The following is a 26,866-nucleotide window of genomic DNA, read 5'->3' as shown; positions in this document are numbered from 1 at the left end:
GTAAGTTATTAATTTATGTTTTCAGTTTGTAGCATTCAGAGCATACTAAGCATTTTAAAAGTCCTGGGTCTCTCACACCTGTCCCAGGTCTGCATTTGGGTTCCCTATTTATTCCTGGCACTCTGCTTTTTTTTCCTTTCCTTCTTTTCTTTTCAGCTTGTTTCCTTTCAGAGCTCCTTTCTTCTACCTGACACATATCTTCACCTTCTCTCACCTTGCACTTGTCTGCCACTCTGGATAAAAAGACACAGTACATAAACCATCAGTAACAAGGTGCATGAAAACATCATAGTGACAGTGTAGCTGACCATGCCCTGCAATCAACCCCTTGCTCTGATTTTCATTGCTTTTCCTCTCAGCTAGAAAGGGGAGAAGAAGCCTGGGAATCAGCTTCAAAGGAAAAATATGAGTGTGGCAGCAAAAAAGGAGGACGTTACTTCATTTCATAACTTTGAGGAGAATTGTTTCATCAGTTCCCAAGAAGTTCCCAAGTCTCAGGGCAGAGTGTGCTTTGTGGGGACTGGGGTTTTGACACACCCCAGGCAGCACAGCACCTGTGTGATCTTCTCTTACACCCTTTCCCTCCCTCCCAATGTACCATGGTCAGTTGTGCAGAGGTGTCCAGGCACAGCAAATCTTATTTTCTCTTTCCATGATCTGTATTAGGGAAGTTTCTCAAAGGCATTTCTGCCTCCAGGCTGATTAGAAAATGTTTTTGGGTGTTTACTCCTAGCCCTTCTCACACTAAAATAAAAGTGCATTCTGTTGGGTTTGCCTGACAGGCATTTTGGTATAAATCTATAAATCCATTAAAAATTTAACCAACCATCAAGAGAATTCAATGGAATTAACCCATCTTTTATTTATCATGAATTTTACAACAGTTTACAGATGAGGTTTACAATGCAACCTGAATTTAACATACAAAGTCTCACAACACTCTTTTGAAAAAAGTATCCAGTGCAATCATTGTACAGTGTGGCTAAAATTGTTATGTATTTTCTATGCCTCTTTCCAGATCATGCAGTGATTGCACTGGCTACTTATTAGCCTTGGCTGATGACAGGCATGGGGAAAAGGCAAGAGAGGGTAATGTCAGTACCAGAAGTGAAACTTGGAAACCTCTGTGAGCCCACAGGTTGGCTGTTAGGAAAACAAAGACGCAATCTAAATCGATCTTGCTTCTAAAAAGAGCAAAGGCATTAAAGGTTGTTAGAGAGACAAATGTAAAGCTTCTCAGCATCAAAATATGTTTAAATTGGCTGTGCAGGAAAAAAAAAAATAAATCACTTTACCTGTGTATAAAACTATTCCTAACAGTAATACAGACATAAAGAAAACATGTTTATCTTTGTCGGGGAGCCAGATAATATTTACATGTATTTATGTTAGGTTTTCCATGTTATATAATTATTTCAATATCTTACCATCATGTTACTTAGTCTGTTGTGTTTCTTATTTATAGATTGCCTAAGCATTTATTGTACTTACTGTGTAGAAGTAATGACGTAGAAAGAGGAGTCTGCTAAGTGTAAAGGTACAGCTAAGTTTTTAGACATCAGCTCTCGTGTTTAGAGCTGCTAGGCTTTTTCTTACTGAGTTGAAGGCTGAGTCATGTTTGCTTCCAAGCGGTTTTCTACATTTGCAGTAAAGGCTGATGATTCACAAGCCTAGAAGTGTTCTGTCAGACATTAAAATAGCAAGTTAAAAGAGATTTAGTTTTAAAAGAACATATATGTTAAGAAAGAGAAACCTGTTCTTTTTTATGTGATAGGGTAATCAAGAAAAAAATTCAAAATACTTCTTGAGTCCATTTTTATGCACTGAAATATTTTAAAGTTATCTCATAGTGAAGTTGTTTACAGCTGATTATTGTTATCTCACATCAGCTTCCTTGGAGCCTATTTGCAAGACCTGTTATGTGGTTCAGGTGATGACCTGAATATGTGGTTTTGGCAGACTATATTAATCAAAGCCATTTTTGCAGATCTCAGTTTCTGGCAAAATTTAAAACATAAGTATTTCCATAGTAACTCAGCAAAAGGTTTCACTTTCAACATGCCAAGCAAACCTGAAGCAACACAAGTCTCAAGCATCTATTTTTAGCTCCAGGTAAAAATCTACTCTTCTCTTTAAAAGAGGGGCTCTTCCTGGAAAACTGGAGAAATGCCATCTTCACACACCAGAGATAAAAACAAGCTACTCTCATTGAAAGATAGTGCAGAAACAACATAGCTAAAAGAGAGTAAATGTACTTCACACCTTTCTTAGGAGCAGCAGCATTCGTCATGCACTTATCTAATGGAGTCAATTAGCTCCTGGTACAATCCTTGAGCACACAGTTTGGAGTGGTACAGATACTACAGGGGGCTTCTGTGAAGGTAAGTGGGAGTCCACAGTGCACAAATCTTACATGGATGACAGTATATGAGAAAAAATCGAGCTTGAGTAACAGATCATGGGTGACTTTCTAGACAGTGGATAATTTTTATTTTTCTTTTCCCATAAAAGGAGGACATTGGAATTAAATGATGAGCTGGAATGAGTATAGTGTTCCATGAATACACTTTACAAAATTGGTTTCCAAGATGCTTTACATTTTGAGGTTTTATTTGCCGGATTCTTGACCAAGGCTAAATCAACTGTTGCTATTTAAAAATTTGGTGATGGTATTAATTAACTATAAGTCAATCTCCTTAATATTTGGGGAGCATTAAGAAAATTAAGGCATGAGTTTCCACTATGGATTCAATCAAGACTGGGCATCACTGATCATTTTGGAAAACTTCTTCTTCTGTCACAAAACAGGAAGAATTTCCAAAGATAAAAAATTGTCAGGAATCATGTGCCAAGCTGCCATATGGGCCAGGAGAATCTGTCTTTTTACTTTTAGGAATGGCATGGGGTTTTGAGTTCCTCGTTTAGGAGTCTTGAAAGATTTCTGGTTTTCCAAAAATACTGAGAATTCACCTTGGGAAAGATCTTTTCCTTATGGGTGAGTTCAAAATTACAAGTTGCTTTTAAAAATGTCAACATATGTTTACCCTGCAGTTCCAAATGCATTTGCGGGTGGTGTAGGCTTGTTCACTTTATCCTGCCTGGGGCCCTGCAGTGATGACAGCTGCCTGACATCATACTCATGACAGGTTACACAAGCCCATTGGAAAATAAACCCCACATGCCTGCCTGTGCTAAACTGTATAATGTCTCAACTTCACTGCTATGACCCACACTAACTGCATACATTTAGCAACAGCATATCTACAGATGTTGAAACTACACTTTCAACAGTATTGTAGACATACCTCTATTGCAGGTGGATTTGTTGCTTTATATTTAAAAATTTCCACATAATAGGGGTTTTTTGCTGATGAATATCTGCTCTCTGATGTAGATTTCTCCTGAAGCCATAGAAAATACACTGTTGGTTGACTCAGAAAAAAAAAAAAAAGGCCTTATGTATAGACAAAGATTGCAAGCAACATATAGGTAAAAAAATGTTTCTTTAAAAAAGTTATTGAAATATTCCTTTTTCAAAATGAACATAAATTAACACCAATAAACTGAATCATGATTTATCTCTGTCAGTGCATCAGTGCCTCATAAAATCTTTCATTCCAAAATCAGGTTTAACATAAAAAATATAGATTATCTTTCCCCTCCAGCTAATGTTCTTGACATTTTAGGTAGTGTTCTAAAGATCATGTTCTGAATTCCTTTTGTTTTCTTTCGAAGTCTGCATGATGCTGTTATAGGATGCTCTAATTCTGGAAATTGAAGCCTTTATTAATTCTTATAATCACAAACCCTTTCTCCTTAGGGATCCTATTGTCTAACAAACCAAAGGCAGGTTTTTACCTGTATGTTTGGGTAAGATTCCTATAAAAATCAGCGGGATTTTCCCAAGGAAGGAACCGGAAAGGTGGACCTGCATAGCAGCTTCTGTGTTGTTAACTCTGTTATCTTATCAAAGTACTATTGCAGATCATGTGAAAACTCATGAATTGTCACTTGCTTTGGTTCACTGTAAGATGAACAGAAAGATTTGTTCTATTGAAGTGATTTGTAGAAGTTCTGAAGTCCTTGATGATTTTCCTCATGTATCAGTGGCTGAAAATTTGAATTGCAGTTGTAGTATAACTTTGAAAATAATTTTAATGAATGTATGACAATACAAACTGTACATGCACAAAACATTTCTATCCCAATATTGTCATTGTTTTTTCAAGACAGAAAGGAAACTGAAGTGCACAGGAATGATGATGTCTTAGGTTAGGATCTTGAAATAGAGCTGGAGATTATTTTACTTTAAAATACTGAGGACTTGTGGATTCCTTTGAATTAGAAGGATACTCTTCACACTATAGATTGGTACAAATGAATGTATGAGCAGTCCTGAGGAGAAGGACTTGGGGGTGTTGGTTGACGAGAAGCTCAACGTGAGGGAGTAGTGTGTACTTGCATCCCAGAAAGCCAACCTTGTGCTGGGCTGCATCAAAAGGAGCATGACAAGCAAGTCAAGGGAGGTGATTTACCCCTTCTACTCCACTTTTGTGAGACCTCACCTGCAGTACTGCATCCAGCTCTGCAGCCCCCAACAAAAGAGGGACCTGCTGGAGCAAGTGCAGAGGAGGCCACAAAGATGATCAGGGGCTGGAGCACCTCTCAATGAAGACAAGCTGAGAGAGTTGGGGTTGTTCAGCCTGGAGAAGTCTCCAGGGAAACATGAGAACAGCTTCCAGTGCCTAAAGGGGGCATCTGGAGAGGGACTTTTTACAAGGGCATGTAGTGGCAGAACAAGGGGAAATGGCTTTAAACTGAAAGAGGGTATATTTAGATTAGATACTATGAAGAAATTCTTCACTGTGAGGGTGATGAGACACTGGCACAGGTTGCCCAGAGAAGCTGTGGGTTCCCCATCCCTGCAGTGTTCAAGGCCAGGCTGGATGGGGCTTTGAACAACCTGGTCTAGTGGAAGGTGTCCCTGCCCATGGCAGGGGGGGTGGAACTGGACGATCTTTAAGGTCCCTTCCAGCCCAAACCATTCTATGATCATATAATACCTTTGGATTTACTTTTGGCTTTACACAAGCTATTACGTACTTTACTTATGCTGGGTGTTTAGGATTGGTGCCTCTCTAGTGAGAAATGGACACGTATGGTTTAAAGCTATGCTTTTGTAAGTATCTCTTTGTTAGGTTCTTTTTTGTCCATGTGGTATAATAGGTTTGATTTTTTCTGTAGGTATCATGAAATCATGGAGTATAGAACTGAAAAAATCAACAGATACTTCCCTCTACCATTGTTCACCCTTACATTCCCCTTCCTTCCTTCCAATATTACAAATCCAAAATAAGTGACACTTATATAATGTGTTTTGCTACTTACTTACAGTTTCCCATGTAATCAGGATGCCCAGAGTAAAAGGGAGGTAACATGAAGACAGGCAAAGCAAAGCCATTCCTTGTTTTCATGGCCAACAAGATTTCTTTAATAACAGAATCACATGGCTTAATTGCAGGGAGTGTAGGTGAAAAGATTTAAAGATTAGTGGAGGAAGTAACAAGTGAAATTCAGGAAAGGAAATTATAAGCCCTGGGACAAGAGAGCTGAGGAGTAGGAGGACGATTTGGCAAACACCCAGTATAGAAAATGCCCAGCCAGAACTAAAAAAGCTTCTCTGAATGTTTCCACATGGCACCTTTCCAGACTTGCCTTTTTCCCCTCCTTGTCTCCAGCACTTAACCGAGTCTTGCTCTTGCTTTTCTCCCGGCAGTTGAAATCCCTGTCTGTATTTGTCAAGAGCCACTTTGTCTCCCATGTGCATCCAATGATCACTTTTGGCACTTGACACACTCTGGCAAAAAACATGCTGCTGCTGAGGCTAAAGCAACTTCTTACCCTGATGATACCAACCCCTTTTCAAGTACCAGCATTACCCTTCCTTCCCCTATGCATTCAAATGGATACCTTCTTCTCATTTATCTCCTCTCCTACTGCCCTTTGCTCACCCCAGATTTCACGCCTTCTTCTCATCTCCCATTTGCCTTTTCCCTTTTTCACCTGAACTTAAGGATTTGATCACGGCTGGAAGACTAGCCCATTCAAAGGAAACGTGGAATGGCAAATTTCTGCGTAATTCCCACACCGCTCCATAATTAACATCTTGAGTTCTATAGATGAAGAAACTGAGCTGCAAGGAACTGTACATTCTACTACATCTCATGCGTTAAGAACAGAAACAGAAATCAAGTCATCCATTTCTAATAAATCCAGAGAAAGTGGGCAAGGAAGGGAAGCTTCGAGGGCTGCTCGCCTCCCTACAAACTCATTATGACAGCTCTTACTCTACCTCAGCCTTAATAAACAATATTTATCTGAAGCCCCATATCTGCCCATAACAGCTTTTCTTGCCTTTGCCACCTGTCTAGGTATTTTTCTCCTTTTTATCTTAACAGAGTTTTTTCAGCTGTTGTGTTCAGTGCGGTGGCGTTAGGACAAAGCACTTCTTTCTTTCACTCCAGACGACGCCAAAGCCAAAATGTCAGCTGCCCCCCGTTCATGTTGTTTGAAAGAATACCCTCCGTAGATAGCCACAGTGAGGAAGGAGACAAGCATGTGAGCAAGCTTGCTGTTATGCACAGCATAGCATACTTCTTCTCTAATTTATTTCAAGCCTGGTTTTCTGGTTTTTTCTCCCACCCACATCAGTGGTACTGAGAAGAAGCACTGTGTGAGCCCATTCACATATGACTCATCCAGCCAAACGGGGGTTAAGCCTTGCTGAGTGTCTTCTCCTGCCAAAACCTCACCTGCCTTCTGGAAAAGCATCTTTAAGAGCCAGTGGAAATAGAGTTAATGCAGCAGAGATAATTTTTCAGTGTTTTCTTGCACAAAGCTACCTGAGCACAGATCTTGAACGTATAACCAGGCCTCTGGTATTTAACCAGAAATTTTTGAGGGATAACTTATTTGCAAGTTGTCTGTAATAGATTGTCTCATACTTTAGTAACCAGCAATGTATATGAACATACGGATGCATGTGGTCTGCCATGTAACAAAGAGATCAGAACATTTGAGACACCTAACACATATATTGTAAACCTTGTTTTTATTATGCGTGTATTGTATGTGTGTGAACATATGTACCTGTATATACACACATAATAAAAGAAAATAGCTATGAAGTCTTACGACTTCATACATTCAAGCTATTATGTTGATTGGTCATTTGCATATGTCTATATCTACATTTTATATATACTCATTCATATGAACTATATTTCTTGTGTAGGCATATATCCGTATTACACATACCATATTACATTTTATAGTAAATCAATTAGAAAAGGTTTTCAAGTAGAAGGATTGACTCAGTGTGCAGATCAGAAATAACAGATTATTTTCAGTATCTTAAAGGACAAAAATGAAAAAAACCCAAACCCAGCAAAGAACATGCCAAGAATGTGAATGAGGTCCTTGCAAAGCGGCCACCTAGAGCTATTGTTACTTTTGAAAACGTAATCTTTTTTAACAGGTGGTGTAAGAGAAGCTGTCGAACTCTGTGGTTACAGAACAGAATTTTAATATGCCTTCAGAGTAGAATATTTAGGAGAGAATACGTGTTTTCACAATGGCTTCTTTGGCTGTTGTGCAATTAATTCCTGAAAAAAAAAAAAAAAGAAGTCTGGTCCTTTGGAAAAACTCACACTGATCTCTTATTGATGCTCTGCATAGTCTTTTATGAACTGTTACGTTAGTCTAAAAAACTGACCTAACTCTACTGTTTCAATCAGAAAATATTTGGTAGAAATAGAACATTCAACGATGTGTCATTTAACTACCGAACCCAATCATTTTGCAGATGCCTGGATGGGGGGTGTCTTCATCTCTGCAGGAGAAGTCTCTGTTGAGAAAATAATCTGTGTGATATTGGTACTCAGGCAGGTCCTTCCAGATGGAAGAGCATGGAGCAATAGACATGCAGGAAGTACTGCAAAGGTGGCTGGGCACTTCCCTTAGGTTAAATGAAAGCAACAGCAAAGTACAGAGGCAGTCCGAGGAGCACTGGTCCCACCCTTCTTTTTTCAGCATCTCATTAGCCAGGTATGTCAAGTCACACACACAAAGCTGGCTTGGAAAAACAGACAGAAACCACCATCACTGTGAGGGTGGTGAGGCACTGGCATAGGTCATCCAGAGAAGTTGTGGCTGTTCCATCCCTGGCAGTGTTCAAGGCCAGGTTGGACGGGGCTTGGAGCAACCTGGTCTAGTGGAAGATGTCCCTGCCCATGGCAGGCAGGGTGGAACAGGATGATCTTTAAGGTCTTTTCCAACCCAAACCATTCTATGAGTCTATGATCTTGTTCCTGTTTCCTTCTCTCCCTTTCCCTATTTGTACCTGTTGTTACATCCTGGATGCATCTATGACAAGCTAGGTTTCTGCTGTGATGGATCTTCTTGCTGCAAAATAAATAGCACGTTGGAGGGAAAAGCAGTTTCAGGTTTTCGACACTGGCTGTGAATAATTATGCTAGAAAAAATAAAAGAGCCCAGAAGTCGATGTGTTTGCGTCCTCCTGAGCAGTGTTTGCTCAGGAGGTGAATTTGCTTGCAGGTGAATGCAAGCAAAGGCTCTTCCTCATGGTGTTCTAACTGACCAGCTGAAGCTAACACCTGCTTGTCAGCTCACTTTTGTGGAATATACAGGCATGGGCAAATAGTTCTCGGTCAATAAATTCCCACAGACTTAGGAGCTTGGGGGGCTTTCCCTGCAAAGCATCATGCCTTAAATGAGAGATGAACCTTCGTTCACATAGCAAGTTAAAAAACAGGGGAAGCACAGAGCTGAAATCAAATTTCTTGAGTAAATTTGTGTCAGCTTTAAAATACTGAGGACTTGTGGATTCCTTTGAATTATACGGTACTCTTCACTCTACTGATTGGTACAAGTGAATCTATGAGCAGTCCTGAGAAGGACTTGGGGGTGTCAGTTGAGAAGCTCAACATAAGCCATCAGTGTGCGCTTGCAGCCCAGAAAGACAACTCTGCTGGGAATTAGGTTTGGTGCCTCTCTAGTGAGTTTGCTTGCAGGGGAAGCACAGAGCTGGAACAAAATCTCTTGAGTAAATTTGTGTCAGCATTAAAATACAGAGTGAGGCAGAAGAGGTTATTTGACTGGCTTCTCATTCATCCTAAATCACTCTTGGTGTCTCAGTTTTCTTTCTTTTGGAGAACCATGAACCATGGTGGTAAAAGAAGGGCTGACTGCTCAGGCTGCTTGGTGACGAGTCATAGGCTCACCCCCAGCAATGTCACAACCTTCCTCTTGCACCCTGCACTCAGCTTCTCTGCAGCTTGGTGCCTTGCCCCAAAACAAGTTACGCTGCTCTTGCTCACCATCAAGGGGTTGTGCTGCAGTTAAATAAGCCCAGAAATGGGTTTCTTAGCTCTGCTACTGTATGTAGTCTCTTCACCAACACTTAACCGGTGACTGGGAAAGGCACTGCCCCAGACTCGTTACACTCCACAAGATTAGGTCCAAATCCAGGTTTATACTTGTGCTTGCTTTCTGTATCTAGGAATATAGCACACATGTGGGAGACAAAAGAACCCAGTTCTCCGGTGGTCAGAAGCAATGCCTCAAATCTTGTATGGCAGCCCTGGATCACACCGATGAAGCTTCTTCTGGATACAGAGTGAAAAGGTACCTTGGCTTTATAATGGGAATCTGCAAGTTGGCTGGTCATGGCACCAGGAGGCTCTTTTATTGTAAAAAAAACAAACAAAAACACATACCCTCCCCCCCACCCCCACAAAAGTTACCAATTTTCAAAATAATTATTGCAACATTTGGCATTGTTATAGCCACAGAGCCCAGAACATTGGGTGACATTAAAGAATTCATAACCGTCAGAATATTAAAAAAGAAAGGGGGGGAGGGGGGGGGTGTGTTAAAAGTGTGTGTACTAAGTACCCACACCTAGTGCTTAAAACCAGAACACAAAACTCATTATCTGGCATGTTATTGGATTATAGGATGATGGAAATATTTGGGGGATTAATTAATTATTATTTACACAGTTACTGAAATTTGGAGCAGTTTTCCATGTTGCTGAAAGTGAGTGAAAAAGTGCATGGCTTGTCAAAGAAGCCAAGCCAGTTCACTGGGGACAATATCTAAAACTGTCCAAGACCTGCCTGTACGTCGTGGTTTAAGCCCAGCCAGCAACCCACAACCACGCAGCCACTCGCTCAACTCCCCCCACCCTGCTTCCTCCCCCTACTCCTGGAGGAATGCAGAGGAGAATCAAAAGAATGTAACTCCCACAGGTTGAGATAAGAACAGTCCAGTAACTAAGGTATAACACAAACCACTGCTGCTACCACCAATAATAATGATAAGGGAAATAACAAGGGAAGAGAACACAACCGCTCACCACCAGCTGACCGATACCCAGCCCGACCGAGCAGTGATCTAGCCCTTCCAGGTAACTGCCCCAGTTTATATACTGGGCATGCCATGCTGTGGTATGGAATACGTCTTTAGCTGCTTAGGGTCAGGTGTCCTGTCTCTGCTTCCTCCCGGCTTCCCCTCCTCCCTGGCAGAGCATGAGACTCAGAAAGTCCTTGGCCAGAGTAAACATTACTGAGCACCAACTAAAAACATCAGTGTTATCAGCGCTGTTCCCAGGCTGAAAGTCAAAAACACAGCTCTGCACCAGCTACTAAGGAGAAAAATGACTGCTACTGCTGAACCCGGAACACTGTGGCAGTGAGGGAGAGCCAGGCTGCAACCCTGGAGATGTCTGCTTGACCTGACTTCTGGCGCAAGTGAAAATATGAACACATGTATACCAGCACACACTCTGAACCAGTCATCAGGGATAACGTTTTCACCTCTGAAGCCACAGAAACATCACCTCTGTCATTGCTCTATCACAGATAACAGACTAGGGGCATCAGAGGTGCTAACAGCTGCTTTGTTTCTTATTCACATTTTGGTTTGTTCATTGCATAGATTGTCCAGGAAGTGCTAGATAGAGCTAAGAGAAGGTAGCACCTGTATTGTGATAGCTCACCACCTCTCCACCATCTAAAACACTGACAAGATTACTATGCCCAGAATGGCAAGACTGCAGAGCAAGGGACCCATCAGCAGCTCCTGACTGAGCAAGGCATCTACTATTCTCTGGTCAGCATTCAAAGTGGGTTGTGTAATGTGTGGTAGCAGGTAGTACCTGCTGCTGAAGTGCATCTGTACAGCTGGTTCTATCTTTTGGATGAGGCTAGTTTCATTACTTCTGGTTTTGGTAAAATAATGTGAATAGCTCCCTTAAACCTCATAACTAAGAAATAACCGAAGCACATTTGCTTCAAGAACCCAACCCTCTTCTTCCACCAGCATATCAGCAAGCTGTTCCTGTAAAGACCTAGTGAAAAAGGATGAGACCTTGCTCCTCTCTTCAAGTTTTGGGGGTTGTTTTCACAGGTTAATGATTACCTTCTAACTTTGCATTCTTTCTAAACTCTGGTGCATGATGAGGATTATAAGACATACAAGATGCACGCCAGGAAGAGGCCAAAGAATTTTTCAGAAAAGCAGTCACTGGCCAGAAAGAGAGTAGCTGTTGCTTATGCACAGACACCAGCATGCAGAGACAGAAGGGTGGTAGTGATGTGTTCCTCAGCACAGATGGGCCCAAAGCACTGCTAAATAAACGCACATGCAACCTAGAGCAGGGAGAGAAGGAAGTCTGTTGGGACTGCAATTGGCTCAATCCCACCACTGCAGAACCCTGGCTCCTATTCTCAGCTTGCCAATGTACAAACGGGTGCAGCCAATTCCTGGAATCCCTTCCTTTGGTCTCATGTCTTGGAAGCCAATTGTGCCTCTCTTCTGACAACCCTCATCGGATTTCAGGCTGTTTCAAGAGAGTGTTCAAAGCAAACTGTCCTTGTCACAGTAGCAACCAGGTTTACTAACCCAGCTGAGGGGTGAAAGGTTGTAACTGTCAGAACTTAAAAACAACAAAAACCCAAACCCATCAAGCATAACTTAGTCCAAAATTCTCATCTATATCACAGAAATTATAAAGACTTCAAACCATTAAACAATTAATGGTTGTCAGGTTTGACACGGGACGTACAAGCAGTCCAGTAAAGGCACGGAAGACAAAGGCTCTTTTCCAAGGCAACAAGACACAGTGTAACACATGCTGGCCTGTTACTCAAGGAAGTGTCAGGCTTTGAGAAAGGAAATAAAGAGGGAAACTCTGTTCTTGCTGCTGTGGGAAAAAAAAAAAGTAACAGAACTTACAGAGGACAAAGAGACTGTCTCAGTGTTAGCTGAGGAGGCAGTTGCTCCTGTAAATCAAATAATAATCTCTGATCTCTCTCAAAACTCCAAAACCTAGAGAAAACAATGGGTAGTTTAGAATCTCAAGTTCAGCTGTCCCCAAGATAATCCCTCTTTCACAAAGAGATTTGCTACACATTAAGCAGTCCACCACGAAACAATCAACGAAAAGCTGATTTTTAGAATAATTTTATTTCTATAGCAGGAATACAAAGCTGCTCAGAGGAACCAAGTTTAAAAATCCTGAGAACTGTATCAATCTGCATTCAGTGCCTAGTTGTATCATTAGTATAAAGCAGATGTTCACAGTTCACTAGAAGATGAAAACTCTGAGGAATTTGGAACTCATATGCTGCTTTCTGTTGTTATTATTGAGAGCTCCTTTTTCAAAATACTTCAGATTGTAGTGCTTTCTTACTTCAAATGTAGTGGGAATTTCCCCACTTACAGATATGTCTATCTGGTATAATCCCAATAGCAAAAATGAAAGATAAATTTCATTTCAGTAGAAGGCAGTCCTTCTATTTCATAAACCATTGGCATTAAGAAGCATTATCACCTAGGAGGATAGTGTGGTTACTCCTAAGTACACATTTAAGTGCTCCACTGACATAAACAGTATCAGTGGACTACCAAGTATTCTACATGTTACTACTAAGATCACAAACCCAAATCTCCCATAAATTCTCCAACATCCCAAGTATGTTTGCATTGTTGAGGCATATTTTAATATTGCATAGTTCACCTAAGTAAGGTACTACTGCTTGCATTGTTTTTGCAAATGGCTACATTATTCTTAAATGGGTACTGTCACCACAGGAAGTCCCATAAAAACAGGTAGATTTCACATAAATTGTTAAATGTCTTAACTTTCCTGTAACAGTAATCTTGAGTAGCATTTCTTTCAAACTACATATAACTTGTATTACATATAACCTGCAAACTTGTAAAGGCTTTTACATCATTTTCAACCTTACAGCTGAGCTGCAATTGTTAACTGTATCATGTCCTGAAAACACTGGTACACAGTTCTACACAGCACTTCTGCATCAGTCTCCGGACAGGATTTCCAGGAAGAACAGTTAGTAAGGATCCTATCAATAAGAAAACAAGGAAGTTACCACTCTTAGTTCTTAAGGTCTAGGATAAAAATCAAACAAATTGCTCTGAAATGCAATTATTATGGACATAAATCATGAAGCAAATTGTCACATAAACATACTGTCTCAACATTCAAAGAGGACTCAGATGTCTCATGTCTTCTGCAAGGAACACTGCTGATAGATCTTGAAACTAGACACTTTGATTTAAACACCTATTTCTACATACAAGATCTTGAAACTAGACACTGATTTAAACACCTATTTCTACATACACAGTGACAGAACTTTTCCACTTACATTTGAAAAGACTAAATTATATTTCTTCTGTGCAACTAGTTCAAGGTTTAAAGTACTTTTTTTCTATTTACCTAATAAAAGGTACATCTTTCTTTAGTTCTATTTCCCTAACAGAGCTACTGATCAAAGTATAAGTGGTTTGCATTCTCAGACTGAATCAAATCTACACACAATACATACATAGCTTTAGGAAGAAGTCATTCGAAAACATCTAAACCACAAAATAGCAAGTTACCTCAACACCTTATAATCAAAGTAATTTATCAGATTTCATAAAGAAGCAGTAATTTTTGTCCACAAGACCAGTAAATCAAGGCTGGATCCTTCAAAATCCTACCAATTTTATAAGAAGTGAAGCCAAATGTTTTAGCTTCTCCTTGCTGCTCAGAGGGGTCTGGGTTTGAGCCAAGAGATGTGTGTCACTGGCAAGAAGCAGGGACAGTGTGCTCACCTGTGCTCTAACAGGTCTTAGTCAATTGCTACTTTTTAAAACACACCTTTGCATGTTACATTTAATTATCTCTAAAATTAAAGCTTATTTTAAAGTAACTTAACCCCTTTTGCTCCTCCCTTCTTTCACCTTCCCCATGCTTTTCTTTCTGCTTATTGTCAGTATCTTGGTGCTCACTTCACCTCCACCATTCATCCTTCCTCCCACACATGCCTTCCCAGAATGTTAGTATCTTTGCTGTCATGTAGCTCGCTTCTCAACCTTTCCTGACACATTCAGCCATGTTTCTTCTGTCCTTTGCTTTCCTCGTTCTCGTTGTTAGCTGCCTTTTCCTTTTGTGACAGAGACAGAACCATACCCAAAACAAAATTATATTTTTACCTGTCATCTCTGATGGAATAAAAAAAGCCATAGCCATGATCCACCATAGGGAGTGCACATCCACTAAACCTCGTGTAGCCAGTCAGACTAGTGGAAAGAACAAAATTCCCACCTCCTCCACTGTGAAACAGCACAAAACAAAAGCAGCACTTTAAAAGGTAATTTCAAACAAAGAAAGTTTTACAAAAAAGTTTTTTTTTCCTAGGGATCAAGAAATCAGCACATGTATAGCCAGTGCAACAAAGACTTCAGTATCAAAGGATACTCCCTGCAGGAAAAGATTTCAAATTACCTAGCTGTGAAGGCATTATCCCTGTAAAGCTCTGGCACTGGCAGTCCTTGCTCCTGTGCTATGAGGAGGAGACCCAGAAGATGACGATCAAAGCCTGTCAAACAAATGCAAACACTGCATCATTAACAGCAGCATTTCTGTTTTTCTGCTTCTTGTGGTCTAGGTAGTTCAAATACCATCGGAAGGATGGTAGCATACAAAACCACTTCCCAAATATCTGATCTAAGAGGCTTTTCAGCTTGCAACACTGAGCCCAAATGCAAATGAACTAAGTAACATAAACCAAGCACAGTTCCTGTGGAAAACAAAAACCAAGAAAACTTCCATTTCAGCCAAGGATGAGGAGTTCCATGCAGCAAAACTGGCCCAATGGCAACTACATGGGCAAGGTGACAAAGCTTTTAGGGCCACAACTACCTAGGTAACTCACTAAGTAGGATGAAAAGAGTATGAAGGTTCATCGGGTGGTTATTTCCCAGCTACTCTCTCATGCATAGAATAACTTGCTACACTAACATAGGCAGCCTAGAATTTCACAATTCTCCAATCTCTCCTCCACCTCTAAAGGCCACATTTCCCACTTTCCAGCCAAGCATGTATTTGATCAGAAGGTATGCTGAAATAATGTTTAGCTGGGCAGAAAAAGTGAATTAATACTCAAAGAGAACCTGTATTTAGGGCAGAAGGACTAGGTTTGAGTTTCTCTCATGAAAACTGAAGTATAAAGTGTTAACGGGTAGTTTTTACTAAGGTTGAAAACAAAGAGACAAAGAAAATGTATTCGCGTACACCAGTATTCCCTTTCCACCCAGAAGAAAACATAAAACAGATTTTAATCCCAGAATACCTTTTCCACTCTCACAGTCTCTCCTCATTACATTGTGCTTTACAAATGCCTTATGCATCAGCTGCAGTCGTTGATACGTCTGTAAAGTAGCGGAGGCAGGATTAAAAATCCAAACAACTAAAACCCCAAAACTCAAACAAAATAAAACCACAGCTGCAACACAGGTGAGCAACACATCGGGAATCACAGATCAGCAAGCTTTTTCCCTTCACAGTTTCTAGCAATTTTAGATAGAAGAAAATGGAAAAACTTAAAAGGCACATTAGAACACCTCTGCAACTCTTTCTTCAAAATCCAAGTTTCTTTGTCAGGAGAACTTGCTCATTTGTTTCCTGTGGCTGTGTTCTGTTACTCTGATCACTTTTGCACTGAACAATATCCAACAACTCATGCTCCTTCCCAAACAAGCAGAAACAATTGCAAGTAACCACTGAGAACTAGAGTAATCAAACCCCAAAACCTTCTGAAATACCACTTATTTAGAAGCACACTAGCTTTTAGCTGGTGCAGTCGCATTTATACCATTCACCATGCCCTGAACTGGTCAGGCGGTTGGACTAGATGATCACTGTAGGTCCCTTTCCAACTGAAATATTCCATTCTATTGTACCATTTTTTCCATGACAAAACCAAAAAGCAAAACAAAAACCCCTCAACTAATTAAGAAAATGTGATGCAAAAAATCAGAAAACAAAAAAGACCCTAACTAAAAAATACACAGATGACAACTGCATTCCCAAATTTTCTCTGCCGATTGAAACATTACTTCCACAACAGCAGCTCCGTCCAATGTCATGGAGTTTTTTTCAATTTTATGTTGAAACTTACATAATAAAACCAGAGAGAACAGAATAAAAATATTTGTTTTAGGAAAGGAGACCTAGCAAAACACCTCTAGACACCCAAGGCCTCGACTTCTATGATCCTGTATCTTACCAGCTCTTTAACTCATTAAAAAGCACCCTTTCACTTTTATACATGAGAGGCTGCAGCAGAGGATGTGAAACAAGGGTAGCAGCCACTCAATTTGGACTAAAATCAAGCTACTAAGGTCACAAGAGGCAAAAGAAAAGTTGAGGCAGAAGGACTTTTTTCCAAAGTACCTACTTTAGGTATTTTCTAGTACCTTAAAGGTAGACTATTAAGCATCTTAACTTCAATACTATTGAACAGATTTAACACTGTCTTTAAGCCTCAAGAGTTCATCATAAAAAAAAGAAAATAGCAACAGGAAGATAATTGGAGATGTTAGTTAAAATTACAAAGATAAAAAGAAAAAGGCTACAGTTAGTGTTGGAAGTAACAAACCTCTATGTGTATTACTCACAGAAGCGTGTAATTGGTTAGAAGATAACTGAAGTGCAGGGAAATAAAATGAATCCATATTTGCAATAGGAAAACAATTTTGAATAATGGCCAGAAATCTGAGCTTTACAGCGGTAGCACATGCCAAAAGAAGCCAGTGAAGACCAGGAAAATATGCTCTTGAAGACTATAATTACTGATCACACATACTGCCTGATGGCTGTATTCCTGTATGTTTCTTAGATGCATTAGTAACATAGAACCTTTTAATTTCCTAGAGATATGGAGCCCTTTGTTCCAAAAATCTTCTCCTTGCCTCATTTCTCAGGCTCTAAGAAATGTGCAGCGAAGACAACAGAAAGAGCTTTAGTATACTTTTCGCTTGGCATATAAAGCACAATATGCTTTGCCAGCCAAGCACCAGAGGGCAGTTGCGGGGAATAGGTCACCAGTTCAGCTATTCAGAGACAAAATCTGGAACGCATCCCTTCTGCCACTAGGACACAAACAGATTTAAATTTGCTGTCAGACTCGATGATTAGATTAACATTTCCTGATTTCCCTTGAAAATTAAAACAACAGAACCACTCCACAGGCAGAGTACATTGGCTCCAAAGCAGTTACTTTCTGAGGTGTGACAAGAAAAAAAAAAAAAAAGAAAAATCAGTGTGAATGTAACTCATGACACTTACATTCTTGCAACCAAAAGGTAAACAGGACAGAAAAGCAAACCCACACATGACAGCTCACCTCAGACACAAGGACCAGAGCCAGACTTCAGGCAACCCAACATTTGAAAGCTCCCTCAGTGGAAACAGGCCTACTCCCATTAATGAGATAAAAACCTTTCTCTTGTTAAGCAGCTCAAATGACAGGCCTTCTAAATACATGATGATTAAAGGAGGATTTCAGTATTTACACTTTCAGAAGGATCCAGCATGGACTTGCACCATTCCACTGCTTCCATAGTACATGATCTTACGGTCTCTGTGCGGCCATGATAGAAACGCCTAGTCATGGCGGTTTCATAACAGCAGCCTGGGCTAAGAAGAAAAAAATCAGGGAAGAGTATCTCATTAACTTAACTATTTGCTCTCTCAAAGAATAAAAAGGCCCTGCCAAGTATCTCACACACCTAGATCAGTTACAAGTATCAGTAAGACACTAATTTTCTTTAAATTGTGTGTCTGAAAAAGAGCCACAAAGGAAGTCTACAAGCTTTTATGAGCCAGACAACTGAAAAAGTGCCAGTGCTATAATTATAGCTTGAGAAAGATTGTGTTGTCATGGCTGCTTTCTGCAGACTACAGATCTACCAGCCTCTAGTATAAAAAACCAAGTATTATGCAAGCTTCAGTTCCACTATTTATTTCCTTAAAGGAACCATCTACACCATCCAAAACCTCAAAAATTAAGAGACGCACTTGAAATAAGCAGTGTGTCCCAGTGATCAAGTCCTTCTCTGTTGCATGCTAACACCCATCCAGCTTTTGCCTGGAGCAATCCCAGCCCTGTGACAGTCTACTATTTAATACATGATAATAACTTACATGAGACTTATTTGTGTGTTTAAAACAGACCTCACGAAGGCTACTTTAGTCAGACAATTAATCTATTCCAGTGTTCAGCAAACTGAGACCTACCAACCTTTCTTATGATGAGATACACATCTCCAGTGATTAAGTATGAGATGACAAAACCCTTCTCTTTCGGAAGCAAACAGTACTTGCCAGGTTAGTTATGACTTAGACAAGCCTCAGTCAGTGCTAGTTAGCAAAGAGAAATTTGGAAACACCAATGCCAGAAAGAACGCTGCCTTTTTCCAATAATACGAAAAACAATTACACACCCAAAAATACAGCACCAGGCATTTGGAGGGTCTCTATCCATATCTCTATTATTCTGGCTCGAACTTCACATCTAATCTTTCTAAAGTCAGACACTGACATTTGTGAGGCTTTTTACAGGCATGGAAAACTAACCATTTTACTGATGGCTGTCACATGCTGCAGCTAAAGCTTTCTTCTCCCCCTGAGCAACTATTTGACATTAAAGAATCCTGACCCATTGTGCATTTGGTATTTGCCGAAATATTTACTTCGTACAGTCCAAATTCATGTTTTCATGGGTTATCTTCTGTCCTCCACTCCACAACATGTACATGCAAGATCCCTTTAGGCACAAAGACACAATTCTTCTGAAGCCATGGCAAAAACTAAGACTCTATGCAACTATTACTTTAATAAAACCTCACTTCTTCTTTCTTATATCACTGCAGCAAATTACAAACTGGCATTGCGAGGGACTTTAACTCCAGATCCACGCCTTTTCTCAAGAAACTAATTTTTTATTCCTCATCTGGGTAATTTTCTTACCGTCCATGGCATTTGTAATAAGCAAGCTGAATGGCAAGCTGCACAAATGTATCAGGATGAAGTTTCTGCTTTCTAAGCAATGTTTTGCCAAAGGATGTGAAGGCATAACTCACTAGCTGCACGTCAGACACCTGTCACACCGAAGGAGGAAAAGCCAGAGAAGTCAAGAAATATCACAACTTGGTCCACTGCAAATAAAACGCACTCAACATAAACCAACAATGTAACAAATTTAACCATGGCGTTAAGTCCCCCGATTCATCAAGTATCATTAAGAAGCAAATCCCTGTTCTCCAGCAAAAAGACCAGCTAAAAATACATAAATACATGGAAATGAAAAGAATAAAAATCAATGACAGTTAAGAAAAGCATCAAGGAATTCCACCTTTTTGTAATAGGATTCTTTAGCATATCCAATTTCATTTATGATTTTTTGATCCACTGTGAATACAAGTTCCTCTGGCCATGGAATATCTCTCACTGTACCTGATCCCTGGAAGGACACAGACAGAAAGAAAACACGAAATGTTATCCATAAGAAAAGGCACAGCAACTAATAAACTTGAAAGTTTAAAGAATAAATACCTTCCATTTTCCCCCATTTTCAAGAATGTTCTTTTCGGTATAATGGGACATGGAAATTAAAGCCATGGCATCAAAAGGAGAATGCTAGAATCATATAAAACAAGATACCACATTATTTGCATAATTAGATTCCTTTTTTCCCCAGCCCACTTTTTCCTGCAGACCAAAGCTTTAGAGCATAGTGTTGGACTTGTTTTTCTAGTTCTACAATACATACAGAACTACTATAAGTCCACCCACTGTTTCAACTGCTCTGCAGACAGATAGGGAGGCACAATATACCACTGGTTGTGGAAAAGCAGACCTGGGGCAGATCTTCTGGCCCTTCTGGCCACTCAAAAATGACTTTAAAAAAATCTGAGTTCAGAAACCGAAGTTGTTCAAATAGCTACTTCATACAAAGAGTTAATTTAAAACCTGCTTATGCAACGTACTTTGTGCCTTGGAACTCCCTCATTAAATACTTTTAGAAATAAGATTATGATTTCACATCTCATGTTCTTAATTCATATACTGTGTAATACCAAATACTGTGAAAGCTTTTGGAAACTTTCCAGACAAGGTGCCTGGTAAACCAGGCTGTACTAAAGGAACAAATTAAACATTTAAAATAATACTCTGAAAGGGAAAATTGAGTAAATAAATACTTGAAAGGCTCATGAGGGGGAGTGGAATATTCAACTTACATCACAGAACGCACTACAGGTTCCATTGGAAAAGAATATGCTACTGTAGGATTTATCTCCCCAGCGTACAGTTGGATCACCTGTTAGGCCCATCCTGGTAACCTAAAGCAGAAGTGACACACTGTGGGTTTTAAAAATCATGGCGTACACTGCCAACCTCTGTCAGCTAAACAAAGCCTACACTAACTAAGATGGCGAGACCTCCTAAGAGATATGAAACTTTCATCCAGTTGAAGATGAAACATGATTATAATGCTACGTTTTTAAATTACAGGGTGATAACAAGTTGACAACTGTATTTCTGAGGACCATGAGACATACAGGACTAAAACATAATGAGGGCACATTTCAGGCATTTCCAATGTCCTAAACATTCAAACTATTAAATTATTCCTATGGATCAACAAGAAGCATTATTTGCATATTTATCTCCTTCATTGTCTGTGTTCTGAAAGAGCAAGAAGTGCTACTGCTGCATATACATAAGAATTTTTTCTGTAAAGACCCCCAGATACGAATTACCAAAAATCCTTAGCTACCTCGCTGTAGTTTTCAGGCGTCGCATGGGGACTAGAATCTTCAAGGCAAACAGCAAACAAACTTCTCTGAATTTTTTCCAGAAGAGTTAAGTTCTTTGGATCAAGATTAATCAAATAGTCACGTAACTACAAAGCACAAGAAGACAAAGCTAAGTGAGATGATGCATTTCCAGTAATCACAATGTTTTTCTCGGGAATCAACTGTTGAAATACTCCCACCTCTGCCCATTTTGTCCTTTCACAGCTTGTTAAGGCTGCCAGTCCTGGTCCATCTGGTTCACTATGGCATGTTTTCTGTATATGTGTAAGTTGCCTTTAAGAAGATTTCAATAACTGAAGTTAGTAAAAAATATATGAAGGTAAAAGTCACACTTTTTAATCTCTCTTTTTTGCCAAACTGCAATTTTTGTTTCACATTCACAAGCTAATGTGAATCTTCAGTGAGCACGAATCAGCTCCCTCAGCCTCTATGAGCAGTTGAAGACTTGTTCTGTTCTGTCATTAGTGGTTACTGCAAATTACAGCTACCAGCCCAGTAAAAACCTGTATGTAAACGATCACTGTCCTAAAGTGTTATTACACACTTAATTTGAAACTAGATTTAAGACTTCAGCAGTACAGATAAAACTTTCCCAAGCAGCAGACACGTGCAGTACTGCAGCTTTACAGCTTTTATAGCAACTAGTCAGATACAAGGACAAAACTTCCACTCAGGATAAATCCTAAATTTAAATCAGAACAGTAGCTACTGTACATCCTAGATGTAGACACTGAACTACACAGGAATACCTCTCTTTCTACCCTTTCCTTACATTTTCCCTTTGAAGAGCTATTAGCAGCTAATTCTTAGTTTGCAAATTCAGTTTTTCACATGCTGTTCTTGGTGGTAAAGAAACTCCACAAAGTACAAGTGCTTAATGTGGCCTGTCCTTTGTTCTGGCACTCTTGTCCATTAAACTTCATTACTGATCAGCAGTTACAGTTACCAAAAATATAAGACAGCCACAATGAGATATAAGGAGAAAAAACCCAAACAAAAAAACCCAAAACAAAATAACCCAACACACAAAATCCCAAGCTAAAACTGATCACAAGAGACTTATGCTGAAACTACCTCTGTATGTAAATACGAAATCTTGTGGCCTCAGCTGCACTGAGAATTTGAAAAGCCAGCACCTCCATATGCTGCTGGGATGTAAGGACAGCATGGAAAAGCTTTAAACATTGCCAGCTGAATTAGTACTGAAATTTAGTATTTAAGGAATCAAATTCTTTCTCTCGGTTCCTTTGCAACAGCTCAGGAGCATGATAAGAGCCACAACCATGGCTGGTTGTCACAGGTCTGATGCAAAGACAAGAAATGTAAGTGAAATGCTGCTGTACTGCTGTGTAGCTAGCAGGAAGTCAGTCAGTGTATACTATGATTCTGGACTCTGCTACACTCACCAACCAGCCCCTCTATTCTACAGAAAACTGACCTCACATGTATCAGATTTTAATCAATATGATGGTGGCGCTTCCTGGTTAATAATGCAATAAAGCAACGAGACAATCATCACTGTGAATTGGTCCTGAAAGGAATAATGTTACTTACAATCCTAAGAATTCCATGTCAAGACACTTCACATATAAGTGATGCTTCCTGCTGAAATATCTCAATTCATACTTTCTGCATGTTCTATGACTGTATAACAGTACATAACCATCATGGCTCATGGCAAGAGGTTGCCATCCATGAAACAAAAATTTACTCAAATCTGAACCCTCAGAGAAGCTATAGCCTCTCTCACACTTAATTCTTTGGGGCAAAAGGAACAGAAAGACTCTCTTTTGTTAAGTAACTTAAATAGGATAGCTCATTTGAAACAAGGTAGTTCAAAAACCTGAAAATTTCTGGAGGCGTCAGCATACTGCCTTCATGTATAGCATCAAATGCAAACACTCGACCTCGACACAGGACTATTAAGTGAGATGGGCATTCACCTTCAGTCTCTGAAATAAACAAAAACCAAAACATGAAAATCCACCTGCAGGGATAAAGTGAGAGGTAGGAAAAACAAGCAAGTCCTGCAGACCCACTTTTTTTTTTTTTTCATTCAAAAGGAGGCAAACTTCATACAGTTAAAAACAGGAAAGAAGAAAAGTGTAACTTCGGAAGTTCAACTGCAAATCTGAAGACATTTTTAAAACCAGCTGAGAAAACACAGAAAACAACTTTCACTGTTATTAACTACTTCAAGTCACTGCCATTACCTAGCAGCAAGTGCCATTTATTTGTGTATCTCATAGGCAGGAATGCTCTCTGCCAACATGAGCATTGCTTGATGACAGCTGATGGAGTAACATTTCTCTCTTGCATGAGTTTTGTTTATGTGTTTTTTTTAAAGGGGTGAATACAATGCAGCAAGCCTCCTGCTAAGACACTTTGCAAATGATTGGGTCCTTCAGTTGTTAGTGCTTATGCAATCAATTTCAGTTATCTTGAGCAACCGTCTCAAGATCCAAGGTGCACTACCATGTCAATCAGACCTGGTGGGCGAATGCAAATCTGTAAAAAGGGAACACTGACAGACCAATTTGACCACTATACAAAAATGCAGACAGCACCAGCCCATACTAGCCAGGTACATTTGCATAGCATCACCATCTATCTGGAAACAAGACTAAAGCTGGAAATGATTCTGACAAAGTCCAGATACTAAAACCCCCAAGAAATGTGGCTACATTTTCTCTAATTGAGCCACTGTGGTACAGCTCTTCCAGTCCAGGAGTCTGCCCTGGGGAAAAAACCAAACCAAACCAAAACAAAGAAATACATGCTACTTTACCCACAAGTATGTAACTGAATGGGCATCCACACAAGTCTTAATCTATAAAGCTTTTACACTTATCTTTATGGTCCTACTGTCTAAAGACATACCACAATTCAATAGATACTGTATTAAAGACGTTCTAGAGTGAGGATTTATCATTTCATACAAACCTTATCATCATAGGTCATTAAATTAATTTCTAACATAAATCAGAAGGGATGACATCAAATTCAGTTACTTTTGGTAGCATCCTCCTAACCCAAGCTCTCTGAAGCAAGAGACAGAATTAAGTTTGAAACTTAACATAGCTAAATTAAATGCCTGAGATCACTACAGTTGGCAGAGATCTACCAAACAGACTTAACATCTAATGACCTCTCCACGTGCTCTTGTTAAAGCATCTGCTGCAGGCTGAACCAAATAGCTCTCCAGGTTCCACCGATTAGGCTCTCTTGGCTTTCAGTGTGGTCTCTGACTCCAGTTGATGCCACCTGTCAATAGGTGCTCTATTCTGCAATCTGTATACTACTTCAAGTGTTTAGACCTTATCAGCTCCCTCCACAGCGAAAGAAGAAAAACAGGATCCCTCTCCAGATGGCAATTTCTTCTGTCTATGTTAAGACACACACACACCTTAACGACCCAGAAAAGGCACAAGTGACATAAATGGTATCTCCACAGCTTTGTGTATTAAGTGTGATCGTAACAGAACAAACTGAATTTCCACCATCCGAATGTTTCTATGTTTTGGTATTTAAACTTTGCATTTTTTTCTCATCATATCCTGCAGCATGGAGATTTCTTTTCAAATTTTCTAATGGAACAAGACAATACCTCCTTCTTGAATTCCTGAGTCCTATAGGAATTTAAATCTCCTGTGCATATCTAGAGTGACAATGCTGAACAACTCCAGACGCAGACTGCATGTGGGAGAGGTCTTATGATTTAGTTAGCTGATTACCAATACTACAGTACTTGTTAGTGGGGGATGAATAATAACAGTAGACTTTAGCTCTTGAGCCTACACCCCAGAAAACCTGGAGTTTAAGAGAATGACTTCAAGAAGCACTAAGGAGTACTTCCAAGACTGAAAATAGAAGAAGCTGGCCAAGTCAAGAAATATCACAATGACAGAAAATCAGAATTATTCCAACAGGATGTACAAAAAGCATACTCAAGAATGCATTCTGTGGAAAAACATGCAACTAGCAATGATGCTGAAATTCTGCCCATATAATACAAGGAACCCATCCGCATTTATAAACCCATGGAATTTGTCCTTTTTCAATTCTTAATGCTGGCTTAATTATTATAGGCGTCAGGCTGGTAACATACAATTTGAAGCAGAGTTTTCTTTTAATCTATTGTATAAGGACTAAATATTGACCAAAAACGGCATCCACAGATTGCACATTTTCTTCGCTTCCTTAGATAAGCACTCATGAATATCTCACTTAGATGTTAGGAAGTGAGTATTTTATGGTTAAAATGACCACTCCATTAGCCTATTAATACAAAAGCATTTGTTTACCAGTTTTAAAATAATGGCTGATTGAGTCCCTGGTAACTCCAGGAATTTTGCAAGTGCAGAAGAGCATTCGGAATTGGCTCATGTCCAGAACCTCATCCAGAGATCTCTCGACAGGCACCTTCTCTCTGTAGTAAACAAACCAACCAAAATTAAACAAGAAAGATTATGCAAGTAAACCAAGGCAAGCAAACCCCATCTTTTACTTCAAAACATGAACATAAACATTTTTGCAACTAAAGCACACATAGACCATTAGCATTCTAATAATTATTTTTTCTTAAAGTCTTACGTTCGCAACAGATCCCAGAATTTCAGGATGTGCCATGTATATATGCATGCTCTTTCTATCTGAGTGCCCTCTTTTGGTGGCCAGCAGTGTTCAATATAGGGACAAGGGCCTCCCATATTACAGTGTATTTGCGTTGATATGCGAAGGTCAAGATAAGCCACATTCAGCCACCAATCCTCCAGCTGAAAAGTGAAAAATGTCTAGCATCAGAATTAAGTTTTAGTTATTAATTCTTTAAAAATCACCTCATTATTCAACTGTGTGCTTTTTTAACTTTTTTAATTTTCAGTAGTAGTTTCTATAAAATAGAAGGGAGGATAGTGGTTCAAAACTAACTGCTGAGGGTAACAACATATCTAGCTGCTCTATTTTCAAGCTTAAAATAAAATTAAGTATGGCTTAAAACTATTAAACTGTAAGTTATGATAAAGAGTTCTTGCCCAATATTAAACTCTTGCAGATGTCAGCTGTGGCTGATATTCACATCAGAGAGATTACTCCATGAAGAACAGAACAAAAGGAGATTTGTGTTGAGAGGATTCGGGACAGATAATTCCTAATGTATTTTTTTCTATCTTTATCTGAAAACCCCCACTCTGGACTGTGTCATGTTAAGATTTACAAAGTTCTCATGAATACCAATTCATGAATTGGCAACATCCCCCTTGTATCCCCTTCTTTGTTGAAAGACAACTTTAAAAATGCTATCACGTAGCTTTCTTTGAGAAAGAAATGGATAGGGACCAAACTCCGAATTCCATTTTTTTTTTTTTTTTTGGGTGGGGAGGCAGGGTAGAGGGAAGAGGGATGGAAGTGATAGAAGGAGACTGACAGACAGAGCATTCAAAAGCTGGCAGGTAACTTAACATTCCAGTTAGTGAGTTCTCTTAGCCACTCAACTTTGGGAAAAACAAATCACACATATGAGTGAATGTGTTCATATCCATAGGCAAAGTGAACTTCCTAAATATATTCTGAACAACCAACTTTCAAAAGTTGAATTATGATTTCCTAC

The 26,866-nt window shown here is 39.6% G+C and overlaps 1 protein-coding gene and 1 pseudogene across 3 annotated transcripts in view; one reads left to right on the top strand and one right to left on the bottom strand.

Annotated features, from left to right (window-relative positions):
* LOC133277022 (ATP-dependent translocase ABCB1-like) overlaps positions 1–8,580 on the top strand; it is a 35,880-nt pseudogene extending 27,300 nt beyond the window's left edge.
* A 3,950-nt stretch (positions 8,581–12,530) lies between these two features.
* Positions 12,531–26,866, bottom strand: part of CROT (carnitine O-octanoyltransferase) — a 47,923-nt gene continuing 33,587 nt past the window's right edge. For 2 of the 3 annotated variants that reach the window (XM_061468379.1, XM_061468378.1), the window contains 14 exons: positions 25,852–26,033; positions 25,563–25,687; positions 23,102–23,210; positions 21,438–21,531; positions 21,219–21,344; positions 20,680–20,781; positions 19,994–20,077; positions 19,794–19,901; positions 19,409–19,539; positions 17,953–18,076; positions 15,729–15,807; positions 14,882–14,975; positions 14,590–14,709; positions 12,531–13,451 (listed from right to left, as the gene is read on the bottom strand). In XM_061468379.1, the coding sequence (XP_061324363.1) occupies positions 13,331–13,451; positions 14,590–14,709; positions 14,882–14,975; positions 15,729–15,807; positions 17,953–18,076; positions 19,409–19,539; positions 19,794–19,901; positions 19,994–20,077; positions 20,680–20,781; positions 21,219–21,344; positions 21,438–21,531; positions 23,102–23,210; positions 25,563–25,687; positions 25,852–26,033 (1,599 nt within the window). In that variant the 3' untranslated portion in view covers positions 12,531–13,330. Of the gene's footprint in view, positions 13,452–14,589; positions 14,710–14,881; positions 14,976–15,728; positions 15,808–17,952; positions 18,077–19,408; positions 19,540–19,793; positions 19,902–19,993; positions 20,078–20,679; positions 20,782–21,218; positions 21,345–21,437; positions 21,532–23,101; positions 23,211–25,562; positions 25,688–25,851; positions 26,034–26,866 lie in introns of those variants that run through there. The other variant, XM_061468380.1, reaches the window with a different exon arrangement.

The sequence above is a fragment of the Pezoporus flaviventris genome, unplaced genomic scaffold, assembly GCF_033815535.1.
Source record: "Pezoporus flaviventris isolate CSIRO_AGI_PZ_B2104156 unplaced genomic scaffold, CSIRO_AGI_Pfla_v1 ptg000047l, whole genome shotgun sequence".
In the NCBI taxonomy this organism is placed as follows: Eukaryota; Metazoa; Chordata; class Aves; order Psittaciformes; family Psittacidae; genus Pezoporus; species Pezoporus flaviventris.
Note: the sequence above shows the minus strand (reverse complement) of the source record. Positions and strands in the feature narration are given on the sequence as shown.